The 26,525-nt window shown below is 42.7% G+C and overlaps 1 protein-coding gene across 1 annotated transcript; it reads right to left on the bottom strand.

The window, feature by feature from the left end:
• Positions 1 to 13,406: 13,406 nt before the first annotated feature.
• On the bottom strand, positions 13,407 to 25,483 carry LOC112544536 (uncharacterized). The gene is made up of 6 exons (XM_025180905.3): positions 25,282 to 25,483; positions 24,090 to 24,194; positions 23,154 to 23,249; positions 19,184 to 19,283; positions 16,471 to 16,634; positions 13,407 to 13,978 (listed from the first exon to the last, which is right to left on the bottom strand). The coding sequence occupies exons 1-6, from the start codon at positions 25,364 to 25,366 to the stop codon at positions 13,749 to 13,751; spliced, it is 780 nt and encodes a 259-aa protein (XP_025036690.3). The 5' UTR covers positions 25,367 to 25,483; the 3' UTR covers positions 13,407 to 13,748.
• Between the last annotated feature and the right edge of the window lie 1,042 nt (positions 25,484 to 26,525).

Here is a 26,525-nt window from a genome sequence, read left to right as displayed (position 1 = left end):
TCCTACATCTATGGGACCAGATAATCAACAGCTTCATAAAGGTTTCAGACGGAGCTGCTGATTAGCTAATGTTTGTGAAGCACAGGCAAACCCTGTATAAATGGTTATTAACCTCTTCCATTCAGGGCTAGTTGATGGGGTTTGCGGAGTACAAGGGTTTACAGTTTCAGGTGATAGAAATGTAGCCATGTTAGTCTGGTGTAGCTGAAACAAAAAACAGGACTATGTAGCACTTTAAAGACTAACAAGATGGTTTATTAGGTGATGAGCTTTCGTGGGCCAGACCCAGAAGTGGGTCTGTCAGGCCCTGGCTCACTGAAGCCAGCAACACACAATGAAACTTCTGTGGGATAGAAATTAATACAAATGTGAAACCTCACAGCTTCACCCAGTTCTCTTTCTAATATCCAGCACTGTGTGGATACGAATGATGACCTGGGTATCCACATCACTAGCTCCTGCAACTTCACTTCCTTTTCTGTTTTAGATGACTCAGGACTTAAATGCTACAGAAAAACGTAAGTATTGGCAGATCCACTGGCCATTTTCTATAGGAAACGGTTTATGCAAACCCTGCTCATACCTGAGCTGTTTCTTTTGTTGCCACACTGGAGAGCAGTCTGTGCTCCTGATTTAAAATGCATGGCTAAAGTTTAAAAACTTGAGTAAGGGGCAATCTTTTGAATAATCCTCAGGGGATTATTGTAATTAAGGGAGTAATCTCTAGATGCTTCTTAATTTGTCTCCATTTTAAAATGAAGTGCTCTTTCTTGCATGACAAAAGAGAGAAAAAGAGGTGAAAATGACAAAGGCTTAACTTTAACTGTTCTTCCTGTCACCTCATGCATTTGAGAAGTATAACAGGTGAAACACTTAAAGCCAAAAAGACCATTAAAAAAAAAAGTAAACATTTCAGAAAATCCTATGGGAGAAACCAGCTAATGATGAAAAACATTCACTGTACAAATTGTGCAACAGAGACCTGTAATTTAAAACATACCTGAAGTTTTGCAAACTCTGCCCACAGGCCAGGTCTATACCAGCCATTTCCTCCGCTGTGATTACAGTAGAAATTTTACCTCTATCAAGGCATCAGTGACTGCTATCTTTTTAACCTCTGTCTCTAATGATGTCTTTTACTTCATTCTTTCACCAGGAGACCCAGGCCCTGGAGAATTAGTGAACTGGGAAAATCAGTGAATAAGGGCCTGACAACGCCAAGTGTTTAAATAAGGTGTCAAACCATTACAAAACAGAGCAATGAATCACAGAATGCACTTTGATCATTAATTTTACTACTTGTTTATATTTAATTACGCAGGAGACTTCCTCCAATGCCAATAAGTATCCTGTAGTATATTGGGTGAAGATGATGCCGCTTGAGTAAAATGAGATTCTTGCTCTATTAAGTCCTTGCTGAGAAGTAGAGACAAGATCTTGTGTGAATGACAAGGGATGTGGATTGTGCTTCTGTGGGAATCTTGTGGGAACTAGACAAGGGAATTTCTTGTGGGTAAAGTGGGTATTCCTTGGGTATATCTACACAGCAACATTATTTTGAAATAACTCAGTCCACGTCTACACAGCAGGCAGCCATTTCGAAACACTGTCAAAATACTGTCAAGCTGGAGGACTTCTTACTCTGATGCCTATAACCCTCCTTGGTACGAGGAGTAAGGGAAGTCAGAGGAAGAGTGCTCTATTCAGCAATAAGTGTTGTGTAGACGTTTCGAATTTTGAAATAAACTATTTCAAAATAATCTATGCAATTGAGGTAGCTCAATTTGCATAGCTTATTTTGAGTTAAGCCCTGCTGTGTGGAAAGGTTGGGTCCTCTCCTCTTTCCAAAATATTAGGTGTGAGTCCTGCCCTGCTGCTCTAGTTGGTATTGTAGAACAGGCTCCTTACGCCATCTCTTTGAACCCTCTAGCATACCTGTTCAACAAAGGGGAACTCAGCTAGGCCACAACGTTTTACAGCAGGCCAAGAAAGGCTAAGAAATAATAGGTCTGAGAGAGGGCTGAAGGAAGGGGAATGAGGGGCTTTCATTACCACAAGAGCTCTTCCAGCTTTTGATTGGGTTTTGGTACAAAACAACCTAAAACACGTTCCATCCACCCTTTGGAGTTGTGAGATAACCATAGAAATTTAGAGATGGAAAAGTGGAATTATGGCATCTTGTTCCTCCTTCAGAGGATCCCCAGTCTATTTTCCAGTGTTTTTTCCAACATAGTTTGAAATGCCTTTTCAACTCTCTTGGAAAGTTACGCCCCCACCCAACAGATGTAAACCTTAGGAAGTGTTTTCCCTTTTTTTTTAAATGGGACATTCTGAAGGTTAAAGAATTTGTAAACAAATGCTTCTTATTGTGTCAGCTAATGCAGTGTTTCTCAACCTTTTAAAATAAAGTACCCCTTAAAAAAATATGAGTATCCCCAGTACCTACAGTTTTCAGACACACAAAATTTGTCTACCATTGCAATACATTTGTTTAAACAACTTACTTGTAGCTGGGTGGCCAATGACATTTTTGGGGTAAAAAGTACAAAAATAATAAAGCTCCGTAAAACTTAAAACAAAAATTGTTTTCTCTAAATTTCAGTTGTGTTGATGAACCCCCTCTCTCCCAGACTTCTCTTGAGTACCCCTAAGGGTAGTCGTACCACTGGATGAGAAACACTGAGCTAATGCATTTAGGCTGTGTCTACACTGGGCCACTTATTCCAGAAAATCAGCCGCTTTTCTGGAATAAGCTGCGAGCTGTCTACACTGGCCCCTTGAATTTCCGGAAAAGCACTGACGATCTACCGTAAGAAATCATCTGCTTTTCCGGAAAAACTATGCTGCTCCCGCTCGGGCAAAAGTCCTTTTTCCGGAAGACTGTTCTGGAAAAGGGCCAGTGTAGACAGCACAGTAGTCTTTTCCGCAAAAAAGCCCCGATCATGAAAATGGCGATCGGGGCTTTTTTCCGGAAAAGTGCGTCTACATTGGCCACGGACGCTTTTCCGGAAAAAGGGCTTTTCCGGAAAAGCATCCTGCCAATGTAGACGCTCTTTTTCCGGAAATACTGATAACGGAAAACTGTTCCATTTTAAGCATTTCCGGAAAATCCTGCCAGTGTAGACGTAGCCTTAGAGTTGGATGTAAAATAAGACTTGCAATAGTCTTGAGCTCACCTCCTGGGTCACAGCCTGGAACATGTGACATGAATGTAACCCGGGAGCACCTGGTGCTCATAGAAATCCAATCTTTGACTGCTCAAGAAGGGAAATAATGCAAGACACCCTGGAGGGTGGTACTTCTGTGGGAATTCTGCAATGGTTGCATTTGGAGCCATAGGACTGTGGCAGAATTCTAATAGGAGTAGTCTATCCTATAGGTCAAATGAATAGAGCACCTTATGGCTATGTCTACAAAACCAGGTTATTTCTAAATAAGTTACTTTGAACTAACAACTCACAAAATAACTATTTTGAAATAACTTATTCCTGTTCCCAGCAGGAGTTTAAATATCCCGCGCTCCATTAACATGATCTCGCCGGCGCGCTAGTTCGAATCACAGCTGATTCGAACCAGGAAGTGTGCGCCGGGACGCGTTAGTTCGGACTAAAGCCCTTAGTCCGAACTAATGTTACTCCTCATTTTTTGAGGCCTGTGATTCGAACTAGCGCGCTGGCGAGATCATGTTAATGGAGCGCGGGATATTTAAATCCCCGCTTCATTAACTACTTCGGTTGTCTCCATTTGCATCCCTAGTTCGAACTAGGGATGCAGTGTAGACGTACCCATAGAGAGTTGATCAAGACTGGATTTAGCCTGTGCTATGGATCGATTTACCTTCCCAAACAAGAGAGTCTAACAAAGGATAGAAATGCTTGTACTTCCCTCACCAAAGTTCCCATGAAAAGCGAGTGAATAAATAGAAACTTACATTGATGTTCTCCCTCAATGTTCTTTTAAACAAAGAACAAAGGGACTGTGATAGTTTGTGATTCTATACCCTCATTTCTTCCTAGCTGGAATAATATATACTTTTTTTTTTTTTTTTTTGAAACGTACAAGTATTAAAAAGGATGCAGCCCTGGATTACTTGGCAAGCCTTCAGAGACAGGTGTTCAACATGCAATTATCTTAAGGACTCCATAAGAATGATTGCTGCTTGATACACATTTATCTTTAATCTAATATAGTTTATAGAGTTTTTTTCTGACAAATTACACTATGCTTTATGGAAATGTAACATTTTGTATGAATGGCTGGGTGCAGCCATGATGCATGCTAATGAGCAAGACAAAGTAGCTCCACTCTTATTTGCAACTGGCTCAGACCTTTCCATTAGCAAATTAAAATCTGTTCAAATTTATTTACTAATATATTAGAAGAAGCTTCAGGCTAACCCCTGTGACCTGTATTATATAGCAAACAACTGTAGCAGTGAAAATAATTAATAGAATATATTGCACCTCCTGTTCGTTTCTCGATTACACCCTGAGGTCAGCGGTATGGTGAGTTTACCATCTGCATTTTGTTACAAGGCCACATTTACTTAAAAATTATCAATTATATTTCAAAATGACTTTCCTTAATTGAACTCTCTTTATTCAAGTGAGCTCAGTTTTTAAAAAGCTTCTGAAAAACACCTTTGCTCAAAATCCTTGCCTCTTTCAACATCCAGAACTAACTTTTTCTTGACAACGATGCTTAGGGTGAAACAGTAGCTCACAATAGTAGCTCACAATACTTTTTATTGCATATTAATGAGGAGAAAATATAAAGTGATTAGGGCCAAATTCTCTCCAAGTTAGTGCCGGTATAACTCCACTGAAATCAAGTCAGGGATGAGTGGAGGCCTGAGGGAGTTTTTTTTAACTTCGTTCCTCCTCCTTTTTAGTTACAATGTGTGAGGCACTTTTCAAACTTTCAGAAATGATGGGCCCTGGCCGAGGGAACGTAGAATGTAAGGCCTTGATCCAGTCAAGATGTGTTTAAACTTCAAGCACCATCTAGTCCCACTGAAGTCAAGAGGACTATTCAGATACTTTTATGCTGTGAAGCATTGGCTCCCATCTCCTTTATGTATCGTCTCGCTGACACAGTAAGAAGCTTTGGCATAATCGTACCACATCTTAGTCTCTGTGGGTATGTCTACACTTGCACCCTCTTTCGAGAGAGGGATGCAAATGAAGGCATTCAAAATTGCAAATGAAGCTGGTATTTAAATATCCTGCACTTCATTTGCATATTCGCATTATGGCGCTATTTCGAAATAGCGCTATTTCAAAATAACAGATGCTGTTAAGACGTGGTTATTTCAAGAGAAAACCCTTCTCTCAAAAACCCTTATTCCTCATACAATGAGGTTTGCCAGTTATTTTGAGAGAAGGGTTTTTTCTCGAAATGACCACGTCTTAACAGCATCTGTTATTTCGAAATAGCACTATTTCGAATAGCACCATACCGCAAATATGTAAATGAAGTGAGGGATATTTAAATCCCAGCTTCATTTGCAATTTCAAATGTCTTCATTTGTATCCCTCTCTCGAAAGAGGGTGCAAGTGTGGACATACCCTGTTACAGTGGCATAACACTGGAGTAACACAGTCAAGCAATTCATTTACTGGGAAGCTATACGGGTGTCACTGAACAGAACCTGGAGTTGTGCCAGCAGAGACATGTGGATCATTGCCTTTGTTTGAAGAAACCTCAGCTACTAATGAAGATTAATTTGGTGGTAGTTGGGAGTTAATGTTAGGGTGTGTCTAGACTACAGGGTTTTGTCGACAAAATTGAACTTTTGTCGACAAAACTATATCTGCATCTGCACTACCACCAAGTTCTGTCAACAGTAAGTCGACAGAACGTGGCAGTTTTGTTGACAGCGGTAAACCTCATTCTACGAGGAATAACACCTTTTGTCGAAAGAGTTCTGTCGACAAAAGGCGCTATTGCATCCACGCTGTGCTTTTTCAAAAGAGAGAGTCTAGATTCTCTGTCGAAAAAGCGGCTTGCTTTGTTGACAGAACTGGCTGTAGTCCAGATGCTCTTTGTCGACAGAGGCTTTGTCGACAGTATCTGTCGACAAAAGCCTGTAGTCTAGACATACCCTTAGTGGAATAGACAAGAAGGCTGTACTGTACTAACCTGTACCTTCTGCTTTCACAAATGACTATTGTGGGCTTTCCTCCCTTTGAGAACAGTTGGTTTGGAGGCCTTAATCCACAGGTGGGGAATATAAGCCTTAGGGGCTAGATGTGGCTCTCAGCTTCTCTGGATCTGGACCCAGCACTGCGCAGCCCATACTGGTGCTCCAGCCCCCCAACACTTTTGTGGGACTGGAGCACACAATCTACTAGCTTGAGCCCCAATCAGCTCTGGCGTATGAGAGGCATGTGGGAAGTGTCTTTTTCCTTCTCAGTTGGGGGCCATGTCAGTGAGGATTTTTGTATTTTTGCTTCTCACTTGTGTGTAGCCCCGGACTGATTTTTCTGTGAGTCAGCAGCCCCAAGTCCAAAAAAGGTTCCCCACCCCTGTAATCTGAGGAAGAAACGGCAACTTACAGAAATTGTGGTGTTGATGGCAAATATGATCTCCCAGCACATGGCTAGTGATAGGTTGCGGTTTCAGCTGCACACCCCAACCTGCTCATTTCAGTAACCAGCCTGACACACACAATGAGGATTTATTTCTTTAACTTGCAGAGCTGGGCGCATGTTTGTCCGCACCGCACTGGCTCCCTACACGGAGCTCCCCCTCATTGGCTCAGTTGCCGGGCTCAGCTGCGACCTAGGGAACGGCCATCTTTAGAAGACGATGGTGGCTCTGTCATCATGCCCATTTAAAACCAGGCCTCATGGAAGGTCAGAAACTAAAGGGCTCAGTGGGGATCCAGAAGATACAAGTGTTGTTGTGGCTGGATTTCTAATGTGGTGGACTCCTACCCACCAACAAGGTGCCTGGGACCAAAGTCTTTTCATGTAGGTCTTCAGAGAGCTATGAGAGGGTCCTGAGGTTTAGTTATTCCCTGCCAGAGCAGGATTGATACTGGTTATTTAATTAACCTATCACGTTTTTCATGGACTCATCACGAGAGATGAAAGTAAGTGGCTGCCCTCTTCTGCAGCTCCTGCAAGGACAGGTTGAGCTGCGGCAAAAACTGGCAGGGAGCTATTTAAAGAGCTGGCAGGGATCTGGGTTGCAATAGGACAGTACCAGTAAGAAATTTTAAGTTATTTTCAACTCTGTTTATCATTCTAGTATCTCAGTGTCTGGACACAGATTTAAAGCAGTAATTCTCTTCCTTAAGGACCAAGATTACTTGCTAGTTATGAAAGGCTCTGTACCTCAGCTATTGCCAATACCCACGAACATCTAGAAAACATGCTTATCCAATGGCGAAGGATGTATTTGGCACATAGTAAAATAAGCCAAACTATTTTTATTGCACTTCGAGGAGGCATGACTAACAGGTGAAATCCTCATCCCATTGAAGTTCAAGCCATTTATGTTCTGGACTTCATCGGAGGTCAGGATTTCCTTTACGTTTTCATGCCCTTTTTTTGGTAATAGGACTGCATTTTCTCCCATTTATATGACCGTTTGAATTGATTTCAGCATTAGGTGCAAGAAGACTAGAGGATATCAGTGGCTGATAACCATTATCAGCAACAGGTAACTTTTCCAGGCTAGAGCATTTACAAACAAATCGTATGTTGTACACTGCAAATTACTCAGCTAACGTGTAATAGGCAAGAAATACTTAGAATTGTAAACAAAAAGCCAATGATAAGAAATACGTTTATGGTCTAAATCTGCATCCAAATAATATATTCCAATATTAACAGCAGGAACAATTATTGTGGAAGTTTTCACACTGATATATGAACTTATATTTCCAACAATGGAAAATTTTGGGCAAAGGAAAAATATTGGAAATTAGAATGGGTCAAAGTATTTGAGAACAATTATGCCCAAAAATCTAAGTTAATTTAATTTCACACTTGTTTTGTGAGTGTGTATGTGAGAGAGGTATTTTTCATGACATTTTCTAATTGATATTTTATAGCCATTTCATTGAAATGGTTTTTTAAAGTATAATCAATATTTTTTGTTTATTGAAAATGGTACTTTTTAAAGTGAAAACCAGGCTGTTCAATAAATCAAAGATTGAGAACTTAATATTTCAATAAAAAATGGAACTATCAAGAAAATGTGGAAACTTTCACAAAAAAAGAAAATTCAATATAGTCAACATTTTTGCATGAAAAGTTTCATTTTTAATTATTGTTTTTAACAAAAAATGTGCAAAAATTGTCAAGCTGTTCTAATAATTGTTAGAATTAGACCTGCTTTCCTGCTACCAGTTGATATATTTCAGCAATGCATAGAGAGAGGAATCCTGGATGATTTTAGATGCATCACTGGCAGCCCCGTGTGGTCAGTTCTTGCTATTGCATCTAAAATCAATAATTTGCTAAAATGCACTTTATTGTCAAACTTTCCAGGAAGTTTTCATATTTTAGAAAGAAGCTAAAAATGAAACACAATTTTAATGCATTATAATTATCTCCATGTTACAAATATTAGCAATCTGACTTTAAAATTATATAGCCCTTCAACTTTAGAACACATTATGAGACTACACTAGTCTTCTCCAGTAAAATTATTTGAGTTAGAGTGAACATTTAATGGCTCTTGAAGCCCATGCACTGCAGTGTGGCTCATTTAATCTCATTAGCACTAAGGGATTCCTGACAGAAGGACATTGATTCCAGCTTCTTCAAACTGCATTCACTGCTCTTATGGAAAAATCCTATGAGATTTAACCAGAGTTGGTCTTTGTAGAAATGGTATCCTGGGTGAACTTATATTTTGGTGCCCTTTCCTGCTCTCTGTCCCACCATAACCACTGACTCCGATCACCTCAGGGCCATTCCTATACTTCCCATGGAATGTCCACAGGAAAGTCCATTTAATGTAGATGCGCATCTCCCATGGTCCATTGTGAGTCAAGTGTTCCTTGATGAGCCATTTAATGTGACTAGTCCCTTCAAGATGTGCTGGCTAACTCTCTTGTGGGCAAACATTGAAATACAGGTATAGAGCCAATACCCACCACTTCAAATTCAAAACGGATACATGCATGCAAATAGCATAGTCATATTCAGCAAACCATAATCTTTTCGTAGACATCTTCCGTGCCTCATTTTGTACAAGATTTGTGGCAAACCTATCACCGTGGCTGCAATAAAGTACAAGCTCATGTTTTAAATCAGATAACATCAGAGTGTGCAACTGCTACAACTGACAAATTCTTAGGCCACTGTCAGCAGAAGTACAGAAAAAAGGATGGCATGGCATATATGGTGTATTGCCACTCTGACTTCTGTGTTGCTGCAGTGACTTGTGGTGCTGGTGCTTGGCTGTGGCTCAAGGCAGGCTTCTTGCTGTCACGTGAGGGATGCATCTTGCCAGAGCCCACACCCTGCCTGTATCCCTTAGCCACCCCTGGCTCACCATGAGCCTTTTGACAGGAAGTACCAAGCAGTAATAAAACTACTGTTATTGTACAAATGTGTGTGTGAGCATGTGTGAGAAAGAAAGAATCAACATATGTGTGAGACAGAGAGCGAGCCAGTGTGTGTGTGATTGTGTTGGGGGGATTGTGTGACAGAAGAGTGTGTTCGGGAGTGTAGATGAGATATTCTGTGCTGAGACTGTGAGAGGAAGAGCGTATGTGGCTAGATGCACCATTGGTCTAATCCAGTATGGCTGATCTGTGTGAGAGGGAGACTCTGCCTGTGTTAGGGAAGTGTGAGAGACAGAGAGCGCACAGTCACTTTAAGACCATCCTGCTCTTTCCCCTGAAGTTTTGCTTCCCCTCGCCCCATCCCAGCCCCCACTAGAGATGGAGCAGTGCAGGCCGGAGAGGCCTCCATTCTGCTCCACTCCGGGATGCACTGCTCTGGGCTCTGTGGGCGTGGGGCAGAGATGGAGCACTCAGCTGGCCTGCTGAGAGTGAGGCCAAGAGGGTGGCGAAAAGCTCACCGGCCCACTGCAGAGGAGGGGCCAGAGACAAGAGGAGTCTGGTCACAGCAAGGGAAGGGAAGCCCGAGCCCCCTGCAGCACCCCCCGTCTACTGTGGACTGGGCTGGGTTCCATATTGCCCAGCCCTAAGGCCAATGGTGGATTTTACATGGTTCTAGATTCCATTCTGTAGATTCTAGAAAGAATGAGGTCTTTTCTATAGATTTTTAGAATCACCCCCTACAATTTTATGACAAGGATAACAATTTCTGTTTAAGGCTTTTGATGGTTCACAAAACCATAGAGAAGAAGTAATTTTGTACTGAATTTCACAGGATATTTCCATGAGAACAAGAACCTAAAGAAACCACTTGTTTGTCTCTTTCTATGAAGACTCTGGTTCAACTGGAGTATTACTTTACATTTTCTGCCACTTCCCCTTCTCTCCCCTTTTTGGCATTCAATCCTTCCTGATGCCACAGAAATGAAAGAAACTTGGTAAAGTGTATGCTTAACAACCTGATTTACACATAGTCATTACTCCATCAGAGAGACGGGGAGAGAAAAAGAGAGAGAGAATTCAGGAAAGATGTAGGAGTGGAGAAGGCCACATGCATGAAAATATAATCAACGTGACTTTCTGGGAACACATTGGGAATCTGGACAAAATGTTATAAGAAAATTAAAAGGAAGGATTTGAAAGGGAATTTTCATAAATGTGGAAAATGGCCAGATATATCAAATAGAAAATGAAAATTCATTTACATTTACTTGTTTCCTTGAATTCTTCTTGCTTACTTCTAACATACTCCTAATGATCAACAATATTTGCATTTCAACTCAACTTGGCTCTTTCTCAAGTCACCATCTCCTTTACTCATGTTCCCGGAGGCTAGCTTCATCAATGGCTATTAGCCAAGAAGGTCAGGGAATCAGCCTCATGCTCCAGTTGTCTCTAATCTTCAATTGCCTAAAGCTGGGACTTAAGGACAGGGGCACGAATCACTCAAGATTATTCAGCTGTGTTCATCCCCTCTGACGCATCTGGCACTGGCTACCTGTCAGAAGATAGGAGACTGGGCTAGATGCACCATTGGTCTAACCCAGTATGGCTGATCTTATGTTACTCCAGTGGTCCCCAACGTGGTGCCCCCGGGCGTCATGGTGCCCACCGGGACATTTCTGTGTGCCTGCCTAGTGACCAGGGCCAGCCCAAGCCATTCTTGCACCCCAAGCCCCAGGTGCATGTGTGACCTCCGCCTCAGGCACCCAACAGCCCCAAAAGGTTGGGGACCACTGTGTTACTCAATACAGCAGTGAAGACTTAGAGTTGAATTTGTGACATGTCAAAATGCTGCTGTTAAACAAATGGACTGTTATGAGTGGAGTTTGTTCGTAAATCAGGAAATGGAATGGAGCTACTGAGAAGGTCTGTTTCTTTAAATAGGGTACCCAAAACTTAGGTAAGCACAGAAGTGGGAAGAAAGGAACAGGAGGATGTTGGAGGAGGAGAAAGAAAGAGTGGAAAAAAGAAAAGTGGCTAAGTAGAAAGTTAGAGAGAGAATTATGCCTTGGCAAGTGCTGTTTATGGATGATATTGTATGGCGTATTGGTGAAACTACCAGGAGAAGAATTCAGTCAGTGACCTCCTGTTTCTATTGTTTAGGCCCCTGTTACAACAAAGTGGTTAAGCATGTAGATTCACATGCATGTCTGGACCAGAGCCTTAAGGCTTGTCTACACTAAAAATGCTCTGCTGGAATAGCTATACCACTTATAGCTATGCTAACAAAGTCCCTAGAGGAGACGCAGCATAAGTAACAAAAGGAATTCTTCTGTTGGTAGAGCTAAACCACTTCTCCAATGGACATTTGTCATGTTTACAGAAACCCTCGTCTGTCAGGATAGCTATGTGGGCTGTGTCAGTGTGTGGTCCGTCCGCTCGCCTCCCTCCCCCCTCAATGTATTCCTAGCTGATATAGCTATACCTGCAAAGCTTTGTAGCATTAGACAGCGAAGGTCTAAGTCTTTCAAATGGAGCAGGAGAGTTCTTTTAAAGAGGATCATCACTGCTAAGGCTGTCTTACTGAAACAGAATGTGTCAAGGTTATCACTTACTTAACCTTCAAGTATTCCCTTAATTTTCCTAGTAATAATGAACAGAAAAGAAATAGCCATAAAAAGGCCATAAAATTATCTCATCTGGGCCTGATCCGAAGGCCAATGAAATCAGAAGTGGGTGGACTTTCCATTGACTTCAATGGGCTTGGGGTCAGACTGCAATTGCATTTGTCAACTTGCAATTGTTAGTTACCATTTGCTTATTATGTGGCAACCCTTATTTCCCCAGTATGGTAAAAATGAAGATTTATATGGTTGCTGCTAATTATTATGACTGAATCTGAACTCATTCAGTTCTAGAAATAAAGTTGCTTGGTTGGGTGGGTTCTTTTAAAGAAGGTTGGTTTGGTGTTGCCAATTTCAGCTTTGGCACTCCTCTGAGAGGATCAGCCCTGGTTTTCCGGATGACAACAAAAGGTTAACCTTAAAAAACAACAAACAGTCTAGTAGCACCTTTAAGACTAACCAAAGATGTAGCTGGTATCAGGAGCTTCCGTTGGCAAAACCCACTTCTATCCCTCTGAAGCAATAAAAGGTTAGTAAGCCCCTTTTCTTTTCTGGCCTTAACAAATACCATCTTGTGGCATCCACATCCATTCAGAGCTTCTGCAAAGATAGATTTCTTGGTTCCTTGTTTTGACCACATCTCTTATCACTGAGTTCTCAAATCACCCCTCTCCTACCTCAGTCATGCTAATGATGGCAATGCTTTTTGGCCATTTGTGGAAATTTTCCAACATACACATTTGAGATTTCTCCCAGACTGCCTGTGAGTGTGGGAAGTGCTTCCAGTAATAAGCTACAAAGTCAATATATTATCCTTGTGCCAACACCTTCCTAAAAATCACTTCTTCTTGCACTGGCTAGGCAGCTGGCTTGCTTTACTACTGTTTATCATATGGATCAAAGCCATCTCGTCTCACTGTTGTGTTCCCCTCTCTATCTGGGGAACTTATATGGCTACTACCTCATTGTCATAGTATTTGAGAGCCTCATAACCTTTAATATGTGTCCTTGGAAACTGTGTGGTATTATCCTCATTTTACAGATGAGGAATAGACACACGTGGTCATACAAAAAGAGTCTATCATGGAGGAAGGAGTTGAAGCAAGCTCCTCAATATCTTATGCTAGCACTCAGACCAGAGGATTGTGCTGTCTCTCTGAATTATTCCACTTGTTGTTTCTTCTCTGGCACTTAGATTAGCTGTAAGCACATCTGGAAAACCATCTTTTTGTTATGTTTGTGCAATGGGACCCTGATCAAGACTACTAGCTGGTATCAAAATAGAAATAGTAGATATATATTGTATCTTTTCCCACCCAATTTATTATACCTCTTGTACTTCACCAACCACACAACATTCTCATCAAGAACAAAGTAAGACAATGAAAAAGAACAAAGTAAGACAAAGTAAGACAGTCAGATTATCCAGCCCTAGATTTTTAGCTCATTAACGTTCCTGCCTATGGTTCTTCCTGCTTCGGATGGTGACCTCAGTTTTGGCCAGTTCTTTCTTCCTACATATTTTTTCTCTCTCTCATTGTTTCCTTTTGCTTTCCAGTTTCCATTTCCTTTAATCTGATACCTTTTTGTGGCAATCTTCACTTTAGCTTCTTTTGAGTTAGTAACTTCTTTCCTTTGGGGAGCTTTCGTTTCAGTTTGGACTTTATTGTCTTGATTTTTCTCAATTTCTTTTGTGTTTCTTGTCTCTTTGCCACCTGTGATTTCTTGCCCCCCTTTTCCTTCCCCTCTTCAAGTGGCTTCTCTTTCTCGCTCTGCTTGTCGTTTGCCTCTTTTGATACTTTCTTTTTCTTCCTTTTGAGCTTCAAAGCTGTAACACGATACTTTATTGGTTAAGATTCACAAAGATATTATAAGATTTTGTCTTTTATAAGGACAAGAATAAACCCAGCCTAACTGTGTCTACTATAAGGGCTAGGAACCCTGGAGTTAATTTTTCATGTGTTTCAAATGATGGAAGCAGCAGGCAAAATGTACTCAAAACCATGGAGTTGAGTAAATTGCATATGAGGATCAGCAAGGCTGACAGCCATTGCGGGCCCTAGAACAAGGTATGGTGCAGATTGGCTCTGTACCGTGGAAGGGTCTGGTATGCCTCCTTTTGCGAGAAGTAATGGAAGACAACAGGAGCATTTGCTCCCATTGGCGTCCCACTGTGGGGATGCCACCAAACTTGGCTTAAGGTAAGCTGAATCCAGCTATGTATTCTACACATCTGGATTTGCACACCTTAACATGAGTTGCTAGGTTTAGTGTAGACAGCCTCAGACAATAGGTAGCTATATTAGCTATGCCTCCTTGTGGCCTCAGTCTCTGTTGATGGAGTGCTAAAAATAGTCACTTAGCCACTGAAAATGATGCGAAAGCAAGTGAACATGGTCTTGTTTTACATCAATCTGGTCTGCTTACCACAACGTCAGCAGATGGAAGATAGGTATGGGTCTAACTCCTAAATCCTAGGGCAAAATATTATGAAGCCAGTGAGCCTGCCTGAAGTTGGTATAGAATGAAAGTGAAAGACCAAGTCAAACTCCAGGGGTGCTACAGAAGGCCCATCTTGACTGTAAATTTAGAATCACAAAGACTCAATAAGGGACTTAAGGACATGCTAACGCAATGCATGTGAGTAGTCTCATTGGCTTTAATGGGAATATTCACATGCTTAGAATTAACCATGTGTTTAAGTACTTTGATAGACTAAGGCCTAAAATAATGTGATCTCATAGGGTGTGTCTAGATCACAGGGTTTTTTTTTTCTAAAAAAGTAGCCTTTTTTAAAAAAAAAAACTTCCCCTGAATCTAGAGTGCTGCTGCATTCTTTTGAAAGTAAATCGAAAGAACACGGCATTTTTTCGACCATGGAAAACCTCGTTTTACGAGGAAGAATGCCTTTTTTCGAAAGTGCTCTTTCAGAAAAAAGGCTCTATGTAATGCAAACTGTGCTTTTTTGAAAGAGAGCATCCAGACTCCTTTGCTTTTTTGCTTGCTTTTTTGAAAGTACTGGTTGTCGTCTAGATGCTCTTTTTCGGAAGAGGCTTTTTCGAAAGTATCTTTCAAAAAAGCCTCTTTCGAAAGAGGCTAGCAGTCTAGACATAGCTCCACTAACAGAGCCCTGGTAATAAATAATGGAAACTCATTTGGGTTTTAGCTGTAACCCTGTGAACAGTGTGATGGTTATCGTATAATATACGGTGATGTTGCTGTACTAACTGGGGGTATGTCTACACTGCAGAGTTTTTTCAGAAAAATGGCAGTTTTTCCAAAAAAACCTTCACTTACGTCCACACTGCAATCATGTTCTTTCAAAAAAAGATTGAAAGAACAGAGGGCTTTTTTCGATATTGGTAAACTTCTTTCTACGAGGAAGAAGCCTTTTTCCGAAAGAGCTCTTTCGATAAAAGGCATGTGTGGACTGGGAAGAGGGAGTTCTTTCGAAAGAAGAGGAAAAAGGAAAAAGCACAGATGCCCTGGTGGCTACTCCATTCATAGTAATCACAGCTTACATGCGAGATAGTGTCCATTCAGTGTGGATGCTCTCTTTCGAAAAAGCAGATCGCTTTTTCGATGCGCTTTGGCAGTGTGGACACTCTCTTTCAGAAAGAAGTTTTTTTGGAAGCTATCTTCCGGAAAAGGATGCAGGATTTAAGAAAATGATGCAACTTATGGATTGAATAGCAGAGCTGGCTGGAAGTTTACCAATGGAATGGCTTTCCATTGGAAAATGACGTTTGGTGAAATGTAGCAATTTCAACAAAATTCCGATGGAAAGCACAGAATTTTCTTGATTGGTTTCCTGCCTTACCCAACCCCTCAGCTTCCTTGGGCTTCCACGCCAGCATGCCAGATGGACTTGCCCTCTGTGCCTGGCCTACCCAAACAGCTCAGCACCCAGGCATACCCCAAACTCTGGGCTATTTGAGCAGTCCTACAAAAAGGTCAAAAGGAAATGTTGTTTCTAATTTTCCCAAAATGAAATTTCAGAACCTCTCTTCCACAGGAAGTTTTCAAATTTCATTTTTCATTCTGCTTCAGTCCATTTTTTAAAAAATTTCTGAATGTCTTCCAAAATGGGAATTGCGGGTTCTTTATAGCTCTCTTCAGTAACAATGGCCCAACAAGCTGTGGCTTTAGACTTCATAAAAGTTTGCAATGCATGGGAGCCCACAGCATGGTCACCTTTCCAATGGAAGAGAGTAGGATTTCACAGCTCAGAACAGTCCATCTGAAAAACAGGATGGGGTTGCTAACTTTGCTTCAGTGAAAAGAGGGGACCTAACTTCTTAATTAGACAAAAAGTCATACCTGAAAAATCAAATTTTTTTAACTTCCCAGTTCTTGATTGCCATCCACGGCATTCTTCACGCTGGCTCCATGCTTCACCTCCTCGGGCGAGATTCCCAAATGGAATCTGTTTAGAAAGGATGTTGAAACCAAAAGCCATTGTTTTCTCTTCCTTTGTCCATTTGCTAGCAGGAAAAACAAATGAGTTTATCAAATGTAAATCAACAAGTAGCACAAAAGCTGTACAGCCGGTCCCTGAGTTGCGAATGGTTGACTTACGACCCTTTGCAATTACGACCGAAGCTGTCATAAATGGCAGACCCCGAGTTACGAACATGATCCGCACTTACGAACAGCACAGTCGCATGTAACTCTATGGGCTCCGACTTACGAACAAACCAAGTTACGACCAATTGCTTGGTTCATAACCGGTTCATAAGTCAGGAAGAGGCTGTATTAAAAGGGGGATTTTTCAGGGCAAGATTTAATCGAAAGATCCTGATCTTGCCTAGGGTGATTGACCCACGTTGCAAATGGATTAAATGAGGTATTTCTCCAATGCATGTGAACTTTGAGGCCAGGTCTACACTAGATTGGGCAGATTGGCTTAAGGTACGCAATTCTACCTATATAGAATACGTCACGGGAGTCGGCTTATCTTAAGCTGAGCTTGGTGCTGTCCCCACAGTGGGAGGCTGACTGGAGCGAAGGTGCCCATCAGCTTCCCTTACTCCTTGCAAAAGCAGGAGTACTGGACGCGGGAGGGGGTGCCCTCCGAGTTCAATTTAGTGAGTCTTAACTAGACTTGCTATATTGAACTCTAGAAGATTAATTGTGGCAGCATTGATCTTCCACAGAGTGAAGACAAGCCCTAAGGGCTGGATTTCCAGAAGAGCATAGCTTCCAGTTCATCAAAAATGAGCCGAGTTTCAAAAGAAAGGTAGCATCTTGGGTGCATTTTGCTGGTCCCTTTGGAAAACCTAATCATAAATGTCACACGGGGACCTGGGGGAAGCTGAGCTCTTGCTGAAAATTCAATTACAATTGTTAGTATTGAACACTTGAAAATCTGGCTCTGTATGCCACGCCCTCTGGCACCAGTAGTTACAAGGGAGGATCTGGAAGAAGCAGCAAGTATTTCTAGGTTGCTTCCCCATTCTGCAGCTTTTACTCACATGTCAGATTTTTACTCATGCATGTAGTGCAGGTCTAGCCCTGAGTGCTGCAAATGTCTGGTTTAGTGTATGAAATCAAGTACTTAGAATTTTCTATCTCATGTTTAAGAAGATGAGAACTTCCACTTATTTTAATACTGTTCCTTCCAATTGTTTTTATCATCATACTACACTTCCAGAAGTCTGCTGTGTTTGATAAGCTGGGGCTGTAGTTGGTAGGTCTTTTGTATTCACATCCTTGGATCATTTTTCCACTTAATTCTTCCTAAGGATCATCAGTTTGTTTTCTGCAGAAAGCCAGCTTGTCACAGACCATAAGGTATGATGGAACTACAGGACCTCTAGTCAATTAAAATCGGGGGGGATCATTTGATCTGTTTTTAAGTTTACTACAAATAAATTCAGCCTGGACTGATGTCCCTGACAGTGGGAAGTAGGACTTTTCTTGTATTACCTTGTTTAGCACTGCCATTGGGGTAGCTGAGAAATGCTCTACAGAGTAATTCAGGGCCAGACACCATAGTCGCTACCATTAATGTAAATCAGGATTAAGTGAAACTGCTCCAGTATAAAATTGGTGTATATAGAAGCATAATCAAGCTCTGTGACTCCCTTTTATGCTGCTAACAGGGGCTCAGTTCCAGACACTAATGGAAAAAATTCACACCTTAATCCTTCAAAATAAAATGTGAGTGGGAGTCAAGTGGCGCACAAACATTTAGAAAACTATCATTTCTGATCTACTCTGCTAGCTCTCTGAGGAGGACAAGAATTGAGATGGTTCCTGCTGGGAGGCTGGAGAAAGGGATGGCACAATGTATTCATTGTCCTAGGTTTTTTGAAAAGACACATTCTTAAAATCATAATCTGGGAAGGCAGCAGCATAGCTGGGCAACCAAACTTCCATGCAGGTTTATACTTTGTACCTGAAAATCATGCCAAAAAGAAGCACTTTCCGGGGGTCTAGTGTTATTCTACTCTGCAATTTTATTTTACTCCCTTCTTAAAAGTGCCTGTAACTTTGTGCATTTCAAAGGCAAAACATTTGCTTTTCAAAGTATCTATAAACTCTTGGCACTATCCTGCCTCCTGGATATGTAACAGTATCCAGAAGGGGAGTGTTTTTTGTCAGAGCAAGGGAAATCACCCTCTACCTTTCCCTGGGTTTAATTGGCAATATTTACATAAAATCTTTCTCCAGCTCTTAACTTTGGCCCCATTTTATCTGGTCAGCTTCCTTGGATCCCTGCTTGTCCATTTTCTCTCCTGCATCCCTCTTTTCCGTCACTCCTCCCTATTATTATACACTGTCTGCCTCACAGTGCTGGCTAATTCTAACACATGATGTCTGCCAATAGATTGGCATATGGATGCCCATGGAACCAATCCTGCAATTAGATTTACATAAGCAGACCCCTGTGCCTGCACAGAGTTTCTGTGAAGTCAGTATGGCTTCTTACTGCCACTAGCGTCTGCCCGTTTGATCTGAGGGCAGGCTCAGAGCTTGGGACTGTTAACCCTGCTGTGAAGGATGTGTTGTATCTTACCTAGATACTTACAGGATAAAAAACCAAAGGACCATTCCACTCAGCAGAGCAAGAATGATGGCTATAGACCCAACGACAACAATCTCAGCTAAGGCTGGCCGGTTTGGGATCACTGTTTCACACAAAGAAAACAGTATCATTGACATGCACAATGAATAGACAAGACAGGAGTATTTCAAAGATGCCAAGCTGTTGGGTCACATGGGGCTTTTTCCTCCTGAATACAATATTTATGCATATGTTTTATAAAAAGAGGATTCCCGAAAGTCATTTGATGCCTGACTTGGTTTGCATTTATAACACCAGACTATTATAGCTTCCATTACAGCATTGCACTGGAATATTGTGTCCAGTTCTGGGTGTCACATTTTTTGAGAAAGTCCAGAACAGAGCAATACAAATGATTAAATATCCAGAAAACATGATCCATGAGGAAAGACTGAAAAAAGTGGGTTTGTTTAATCTGGAGAAAAGAATACTTGGGGTGGGAGGAGGGGAGAGTATGATAACAGTTTTCAAGTACATAAAAGGTTGTTACAAGCAGGAGGGAGAAAAATTGTTCTCCTTGGCCTCTGATGATAGGACAAGAAGCAATGAACTTAAACTGCAGCAAGGGAGGTTTAGGTTGGAAATTAGGAAAAACTTCCTAAGGGTATGTCTACACGACAAAGTTAATTCGAACTAACAGTTGTTAGTTCAAATTAACTTTAATAGGAGCTACACATACAAACCGCTAGTTCAAATTTAAATCCAACTAGCGGAGTGCGTAATTCGAACTAGGTAAACCTCATTCTACGAGGAGTAATGCCTAGTACGAATTAAGTAGTTCAAATTAAGGGCTGTGTAGCCACTTAATTCGAACTAGTGGGAGGCTAGCCCTCCCCAGCTTGCCCTGGTGGCCACCCTGGGCCAAACCAGAGAAACTCTTCTGCCTCCCTCCTGGCCTCGGAGCCCTTAAAGGGGCACATTCTGGCTACAGTGCTTGTGCCAATTGCAAGCCTGCCAGCACCCAGCCAGCAGACCCTGCACCTGACACGTCATGAGCCAGCCACTCGCTGCCACCCAGCCCTCTGCCTCTTCCCAGGACCAGGCTGGCGGCTCCCAGGAGCCTGCCTGAGGTCGCAAGAGGTGGGCGCCTGCCTGGTCTAGTGCGGAGATAGTGGACCTCATCGAGGTTTGGGGAGAGACCTCCAATGTCCACAATCTCCGCACTAGCCACAGGAAAGTGGCCGTCTAAGGCAGGATAGCTGCCAGCCTGGCCACCAAAGGCCACATGCGAACCCAGGAGCAGGTTTGCATGAAAATCAAGTTGGTCCAGTGAGACCCCCGACCCTGAGCTCTGAGCTTAGAATATAAGAACATAAGAATGTCCATACTGGGTCAGACCAAAGGTCCATCTAGCCCAGTAGCCTGTCTGCCGATAGCAGCCAGCACCAGGTACCCCGAAGGGGATGGACCGAAGACAATGACCAAGCGATTTGTCTCGTGCCATCCAACTCCAGCCTTCCACATACAGAGGCCGGGAAAACCATTCCTACCCCCCGGCTAATGGCACTCCATGGACCCAACCTCCATGAATTTATCTAACTTCTCTTTAACTCTGTTATAGTTCTACCCTTCACAGCCTTCTGTGGCAAGGAGTTCCACAGGTTGACTATGTGCTGTGTGAAGAAGAACTTTCGCTTATTAGTTTTAAACCTGCTGCCCATTAATTTCATTTGGTGTCCTCTAGTCCTTATATTATGGGAACTAATCAAGAACTTTTCTTTATTCACCTTCTCCATACCACTCATGATTTTACAGACCTCTATCATATCCCCCCTCAGTCTCCTCTTTTCTAAGCTGGAAAAGTCCCAGTCTCTTTAGCCTCTCTTCAAATGGGACCTGTTCCAAACCCCTAATCATTTTAGTTTCCCTTTTCTGAACCCTTACGAAGGCCAAAATATCTTTTTTTGAGGTTAGGAGACCACATCTGTCTGAAGATAGTATAGTACCACAGTACTGAAGATATGGCGTACCATAGTTTTATACTTCCCCTCCTCCTTCTTCCCCTGGCTTCCCCCTTCCAGCTCCCACCCTCTTTCTTCCTCTCTCCCACCTCCCCAGAGGTTAATCGCTCCCCCCCCCCGTTTTGTTAAATAAAGAGAGTTTCTATTTTTGAACACACGTGTCCTTTATTTTTTACATCAGGAAGAGGGGCTAGGGAGGGGTAAGAGGAAGGAGGTGAGGGAGGAATGGGGCACGAGGCTCCTTGGGGTGGAAGCTCTCCTGCAGGGCCTCCTGGATCCTGACAGCCCCCCTGATTGACACTCCCCGGATGGCAGCTTGCGGCAAGTGCAGCTGGGCTGATGGCCAAGTGCTGTGATGTGCCGAGTGTGGGCACTCAGGACACTCCATGACAGGACTGCTTTGCTGTCCCTCATCGAGGTAGACAAGCAAGCGGGGAACCCTGAGAACTGTCTGTCCGGGGTGGGGGTCAGGTCCCTTTAAGCACAGCCCTCGGCTAGCCTGAGGCAGCAGCTCCACACTCTAAATCCTAACCTGATGTCCTGCCGGCACTGGTTCTGGCCAGCCTTAACTTCGGTTCAGGGTCCACTCAATGTGGACATGCTATTTCGAATTAGCAAAATGCTAATTCGAATTAGTTTGTAGGTCTAGATGCACTAATTCGAATTAGCTTATTTCAAATTAACTAATTTGAATTAAGTTAGTTCGAATTAGTGCTGTAGTGTAGACATACCCTAATTGTCAGGGTGGTTAAGCACTGGAACAAATTGCCTAGGAAGGTTGTGGAATCTCTGTCATTAGAAGTTTTAAAAACAGGTTAGACAACCACCTATTTGGGATGGTCTAGATACTAACTCTTTCCTTGAGTGCAGGGGACTGGACTAAATGCCTATCAAGGTTACTGCCAATCGTACAATTCTATGATTAACAACACTTATCATCTAAAAGTCAAGAATCTAGCTTTAAAAAAATCACGATATTAAAAAAATAATATAGAGAATGTATCTTCTGGAATTTTATTCTTTGAGATTCATTGGGATCACAGGTTCATGCTTTTCTCTGCATCTATGGAGGCTAGTAACTTACTTTAAAAAATGAGAGCAGAGAATCAGGTGAGTTCTGGAACGGAAGCTTTAAGAAAAACGCCTGCTTCTGTAATACTTGCAATAAAATTGCAATACATTCTCGTTATATTTCTTTCCCTAGGATAAACTGATTGTATTCCTTAAACTTTGCAAGAAAAAAAATAGTGTGATAAATGGGAGAGGACATGAGGAATGGAGGAAGACAATTCTAAAGACTATGAATAATGGAAGAATATTCTTCTTTCTTCAATCTTACTATTGATGTCTTTCTCTCCATCATTTTAGTCAGAGTAATTTCTATTCTATTTATGTGTGTTTTCAATTTTTGATACAGAGCACTTTCCCTTCAATAACAGCCAAAGAAACATGTTAAAACGTCCTCTATGCACGTTTAAAAATAGTTATTGTTCCGCCTTCTAGTAACTTTGAGGCTATTCCATGAAACATACATGCAGTCCAGATGGACTAGATAAAAATATACCCATTTTAGTAATATTTGCTTCCTCCCCATTTAGTTTTGTCTCATTGCATAAAATATCACTTTCCAGTAAAGAATTGTAATAAATAATACAGTAAAAAAAGCTGTGTACTATTATTATGTGAATTATCTCAACAAGTAGGAGCTCCATTCATGGATTGGGACTCCATCTACTACAAGGGTGGGCAAAAGGGCCTCTGCAGGCTGAATTTGCGAGCCTCGTCCCTCCCTGCCAGGAGCAGATGCTAATGTTAGCACAACTGTCACCCTCCCCTGCCAACCAGATGACAGCTGTCTTGCAGTTCTTATGGATTCCGGTCCCCCAAAAAACCACGAGCCAGAACTGCTGACTGCTAACGTGAAGAGAATAATGTCATCATTTTTGTGAGGAAGGAAGTCAAAATGCGCTAACCTCCATTCCAGTTGATTGATCTCTTGAACAAAGAGTGCGGCTCTAAATTCCAAAGGATGCTCATTTTGTGCTGGGCGCCGTCGACACTGGCGAAGTCTACAGTAAAACTCAGTTAGAAAGAAATGGAATGTGAAGCAGATTAAGTCTGTCCAGTCCGTGGCCAAGAAGCCACTTGTGGCTCTTAAAGTTCTAAATTTCGTCCCTAGAGACCAACGTATATCTGAATATGTTCCCTGAACCGGGACCTGGGATTTTTTGACTAATGAGTTTCAATACATGCAGTTACTACAGCAAGGGATGGGGGCAACATTACCCCTTACTTCCAATCGTTTCCCAACCAGCCCCAGATAAAGACCCAGTGTGAGCTGGGAGTGCCTTCAACAGCTGCTCTCCTTTTCCCCAGGCAGCTGCTTAGCTGCTCCCCCATTGCATCATGGGGAAATAAAAGAGAGAGTAAATCTGGTTGTTTCACTGCCTGCTTCCCTGTCAGGATTTGGGAGCCCCAGGTAGAAGAGGATTAGGAGCTTAACTGGCTTTGCCTGACTCTTATGGAGCTCCCTTCCCCAATCACCACGGTGAACCAAAGAGTCAACAGCAACCAGTCACGGAACCATGATTCTGTATCCCTGCACAGAGACCATAAGCCAGTGTGCACTGACTACTTCTTTTGCTCAACCCTGGTATGTCCCCAGCATCAGGAACTGCAGTGGGGAGGAGATAGGGCACTGATATTCTTGCTATGGGCACTGGAGAAAGTTAATTTTCATTTTATGAGGAAACAAAAACACCTTCAAATATGAGCTGTGGGGATTTCAGCATTGGTATCGAAACAACCCCATTCCCACCTTAGGCCACTGCGTAGAGACTCAGATAGGCAACAAGTTTATCTAAAAGTATTTGAAAGTTGAATTCAGCTCAAGCTGCACTGCGAAGTACCTGGGTAGTTTGGAAAGAAATCAACAGCTGTTTGTTGCAATCCAGTGTCAGTTCCCAGAGCAGGTAGGATGGTCTTTGGAAGTGGAGCATAAGCTCGTACAGGAGCTGCAAAATGGGTTTGAAAACGTTGGCCCCCTTGGAAATCAAAACTTTAGATGCTAATGTGATTCCTGTGGGCAGTGAAGATTTTTTTTTTCAGAACCGAAGCAAAAAGTTACGCCCAGTGTCTCACCAAGGGTAAATTGGGTGCGAAACATTAAGTCTTAGTTACCCTATAATGAGTTTCCTCCCTTACATTTTCCACCAATGCTGCCATCCTTGAATTTCATAGACATTAACAATAGTGAGAGTGTAAAAACATGCCTGCTTTGCCCCCTCTTGTGGTGGTTAGACCATGTAAGAACAGATGAGCCTGGGACAGCTTTGGCAGACAGGACTGGGTGTTTTCACTCAGGCGGTCAGCAGAGCTGACAGCTTCCAAGGGCCCCTGGGCAAGGTGGGTGGGAGGTGGCTCCCTGCTCCAGGAAGGGGCAGAGTTGAGGCTGGAAGGGGTGGGGCTGAGGGAAGCTGGTCCTCAGCACGGCCTGAAGTACAGCATACCCCCCCCCCCAGCCCTTAGCGCTGCCCAGAGAACACTGCGTGGCGCTCTGGCAGTGATTTAGACATACCAGGGCTTCAGCCACCACTGCTCTACTGCTGCAGCAGTGGCAGCTGGAGCCCTGGGTCCCTTTGAATCACTGGGCCCTGGGGCAATTGTGCCCTTACCATCCCCCCCCACCCCTGTCAGTGGGCCCGCAAGCGGTCAAGACTCATACTTTCAGATCCAGGGATCCCAGGTTTGATGACCCACCCACGGGCCTGACGTAACAAGTGTTGGCTGGGCAGGGATTTCAGATGGGTGGATCTCTGAAGCGTGGGACGAGCCTCCTGGCAGGGGGAGTATGTAACCCCTGCCCACGCCATGCGTCACCCTGAGTACAGCATAGCACAGACTTGTTACTGGTATTTTCACTGCCATGACCTCTCACCCCGGTCTAGACAACACGGATGTTATACACTAGCAGCAGCGGCTACCTTAGCTACACTAGCCCTCCCACTGTGATGTGCAGAAACGGCAGCGATGAATGGCACAATGGGAAATGTTAGGAAGATAAATCCAGTGTAGACAAGACCAAAAGCAGTCTGAGCTCACCTGAATAAACTTCATTGGAATGCAATGGAAGTTTCACCAAAAGAGCTGAAATGGTAAACCAGAAATGCCTTGCCAGTTGGTTCATTGTTCCAATGCTTCAGGTCTTTTATTTCATGTGAAGGGAAATAAAAAAGAAATGGGGACACACTGAGTGTCAGTTGGTAATTTTTCTAATGTCCAGCAGAACTGCTTCGATTCTACCCAGGGTCCCCATCAGATCATACCATGTAACAATGAAGTTAGAACTGGTTCTCTTACAGCTTCATTCTAGAACAGTGACGGAGCCACTCAGAGAAAGTTAGGAAACTTCAGAGGAAAATCGATGTCTATACAAAGAGCTTTAAGAAAAAAACAAAAAACAAACAGCAGGCAAAGTTTCCCTGGTGAGGGCAAGCTTGACCCAAGTGTGAAGCAAATATGGCCCAAAACTTAGTAGTTTTGGCTGAGTTATGTTTTAAACCCCAAATCCAAAACTCAGGGGCTACGTCTACACTGGCATGATTTTCCGGAAGTGCTTTTAACGGAAAAGTTTTCCGTTAAAAGCATTTTCAGAAAATCACGTCTAGATTGGCAGGACACTTTTCCGCAAAAGCACTTTTTGTGGAAAAGCGTCCATGGCCAATCTAGATGCAGTTTTGCGCAAAAAAGCCCCGATCGCCATTTTAGCCATCGGGGCTTTTTTGCGCAAAACAGTACCGTGCTGTTTACACTGGCCCTCTTGCGCAAATGGTTTGAGCAAGAGGGCTTTTGCCTGAACAGGAGCAGCACAGTATTTCCGCAAGAACACTGACGATCTTACATGAGATCGTCAGTGTTCTTGCAGAAATTCAAACGGCCAGTGTAGACAGCTGGCAAGTTTTTCTGCAAAAGCAGGTGCTTTTGCGTAAAAACTTGCCAGTCTAGACACAGCCAGGGGGTATCAAGAAAAACAGAAAATGAATGCTGATTCTCCCTCTGTCCTGAATGGGGACCTAAATTCAATCCTGGAACAGCTGGTTATTCAGCTCTGACCTATACCATTGCCCCAAAAGTTTCTTTTGGATCTTTTACACTCAGATCTTGGAGCATCAACTTAGTAGGGAGAATTGTTACAACATCTCAGAGGCTACGTCTACACACTACAGGGTTTGTGTGCAAAAACACCTGTTTTTGTGAAAAAACCTGCAGAGCATCCACACCTCAAGCATGTTTTTACACAAGTAAATTTACAGTGAATTGACAGAACAGAGGACTTTTTGCGGTCT

This window comes from Pelodiscus sinensis, chromosome 13 (genome assembly GCF_052426305.1).
Source record: "Pelodiscus sinensis isolate ZL-2025 chromosome 13, ASM5242630v1, whole genome shotgun sequence".
Lineage (NCBI taxonomy): Eukaryota > Metazoa > Chordata > Testudines > Trionychidae > Pelodiscus > Pelodiscus sinensis.
The sequence above is the reverse complement of the archived record's forward strand: the minus strand, read 5'-3'. Positions and strand labels throughout refer to the sequence as shown.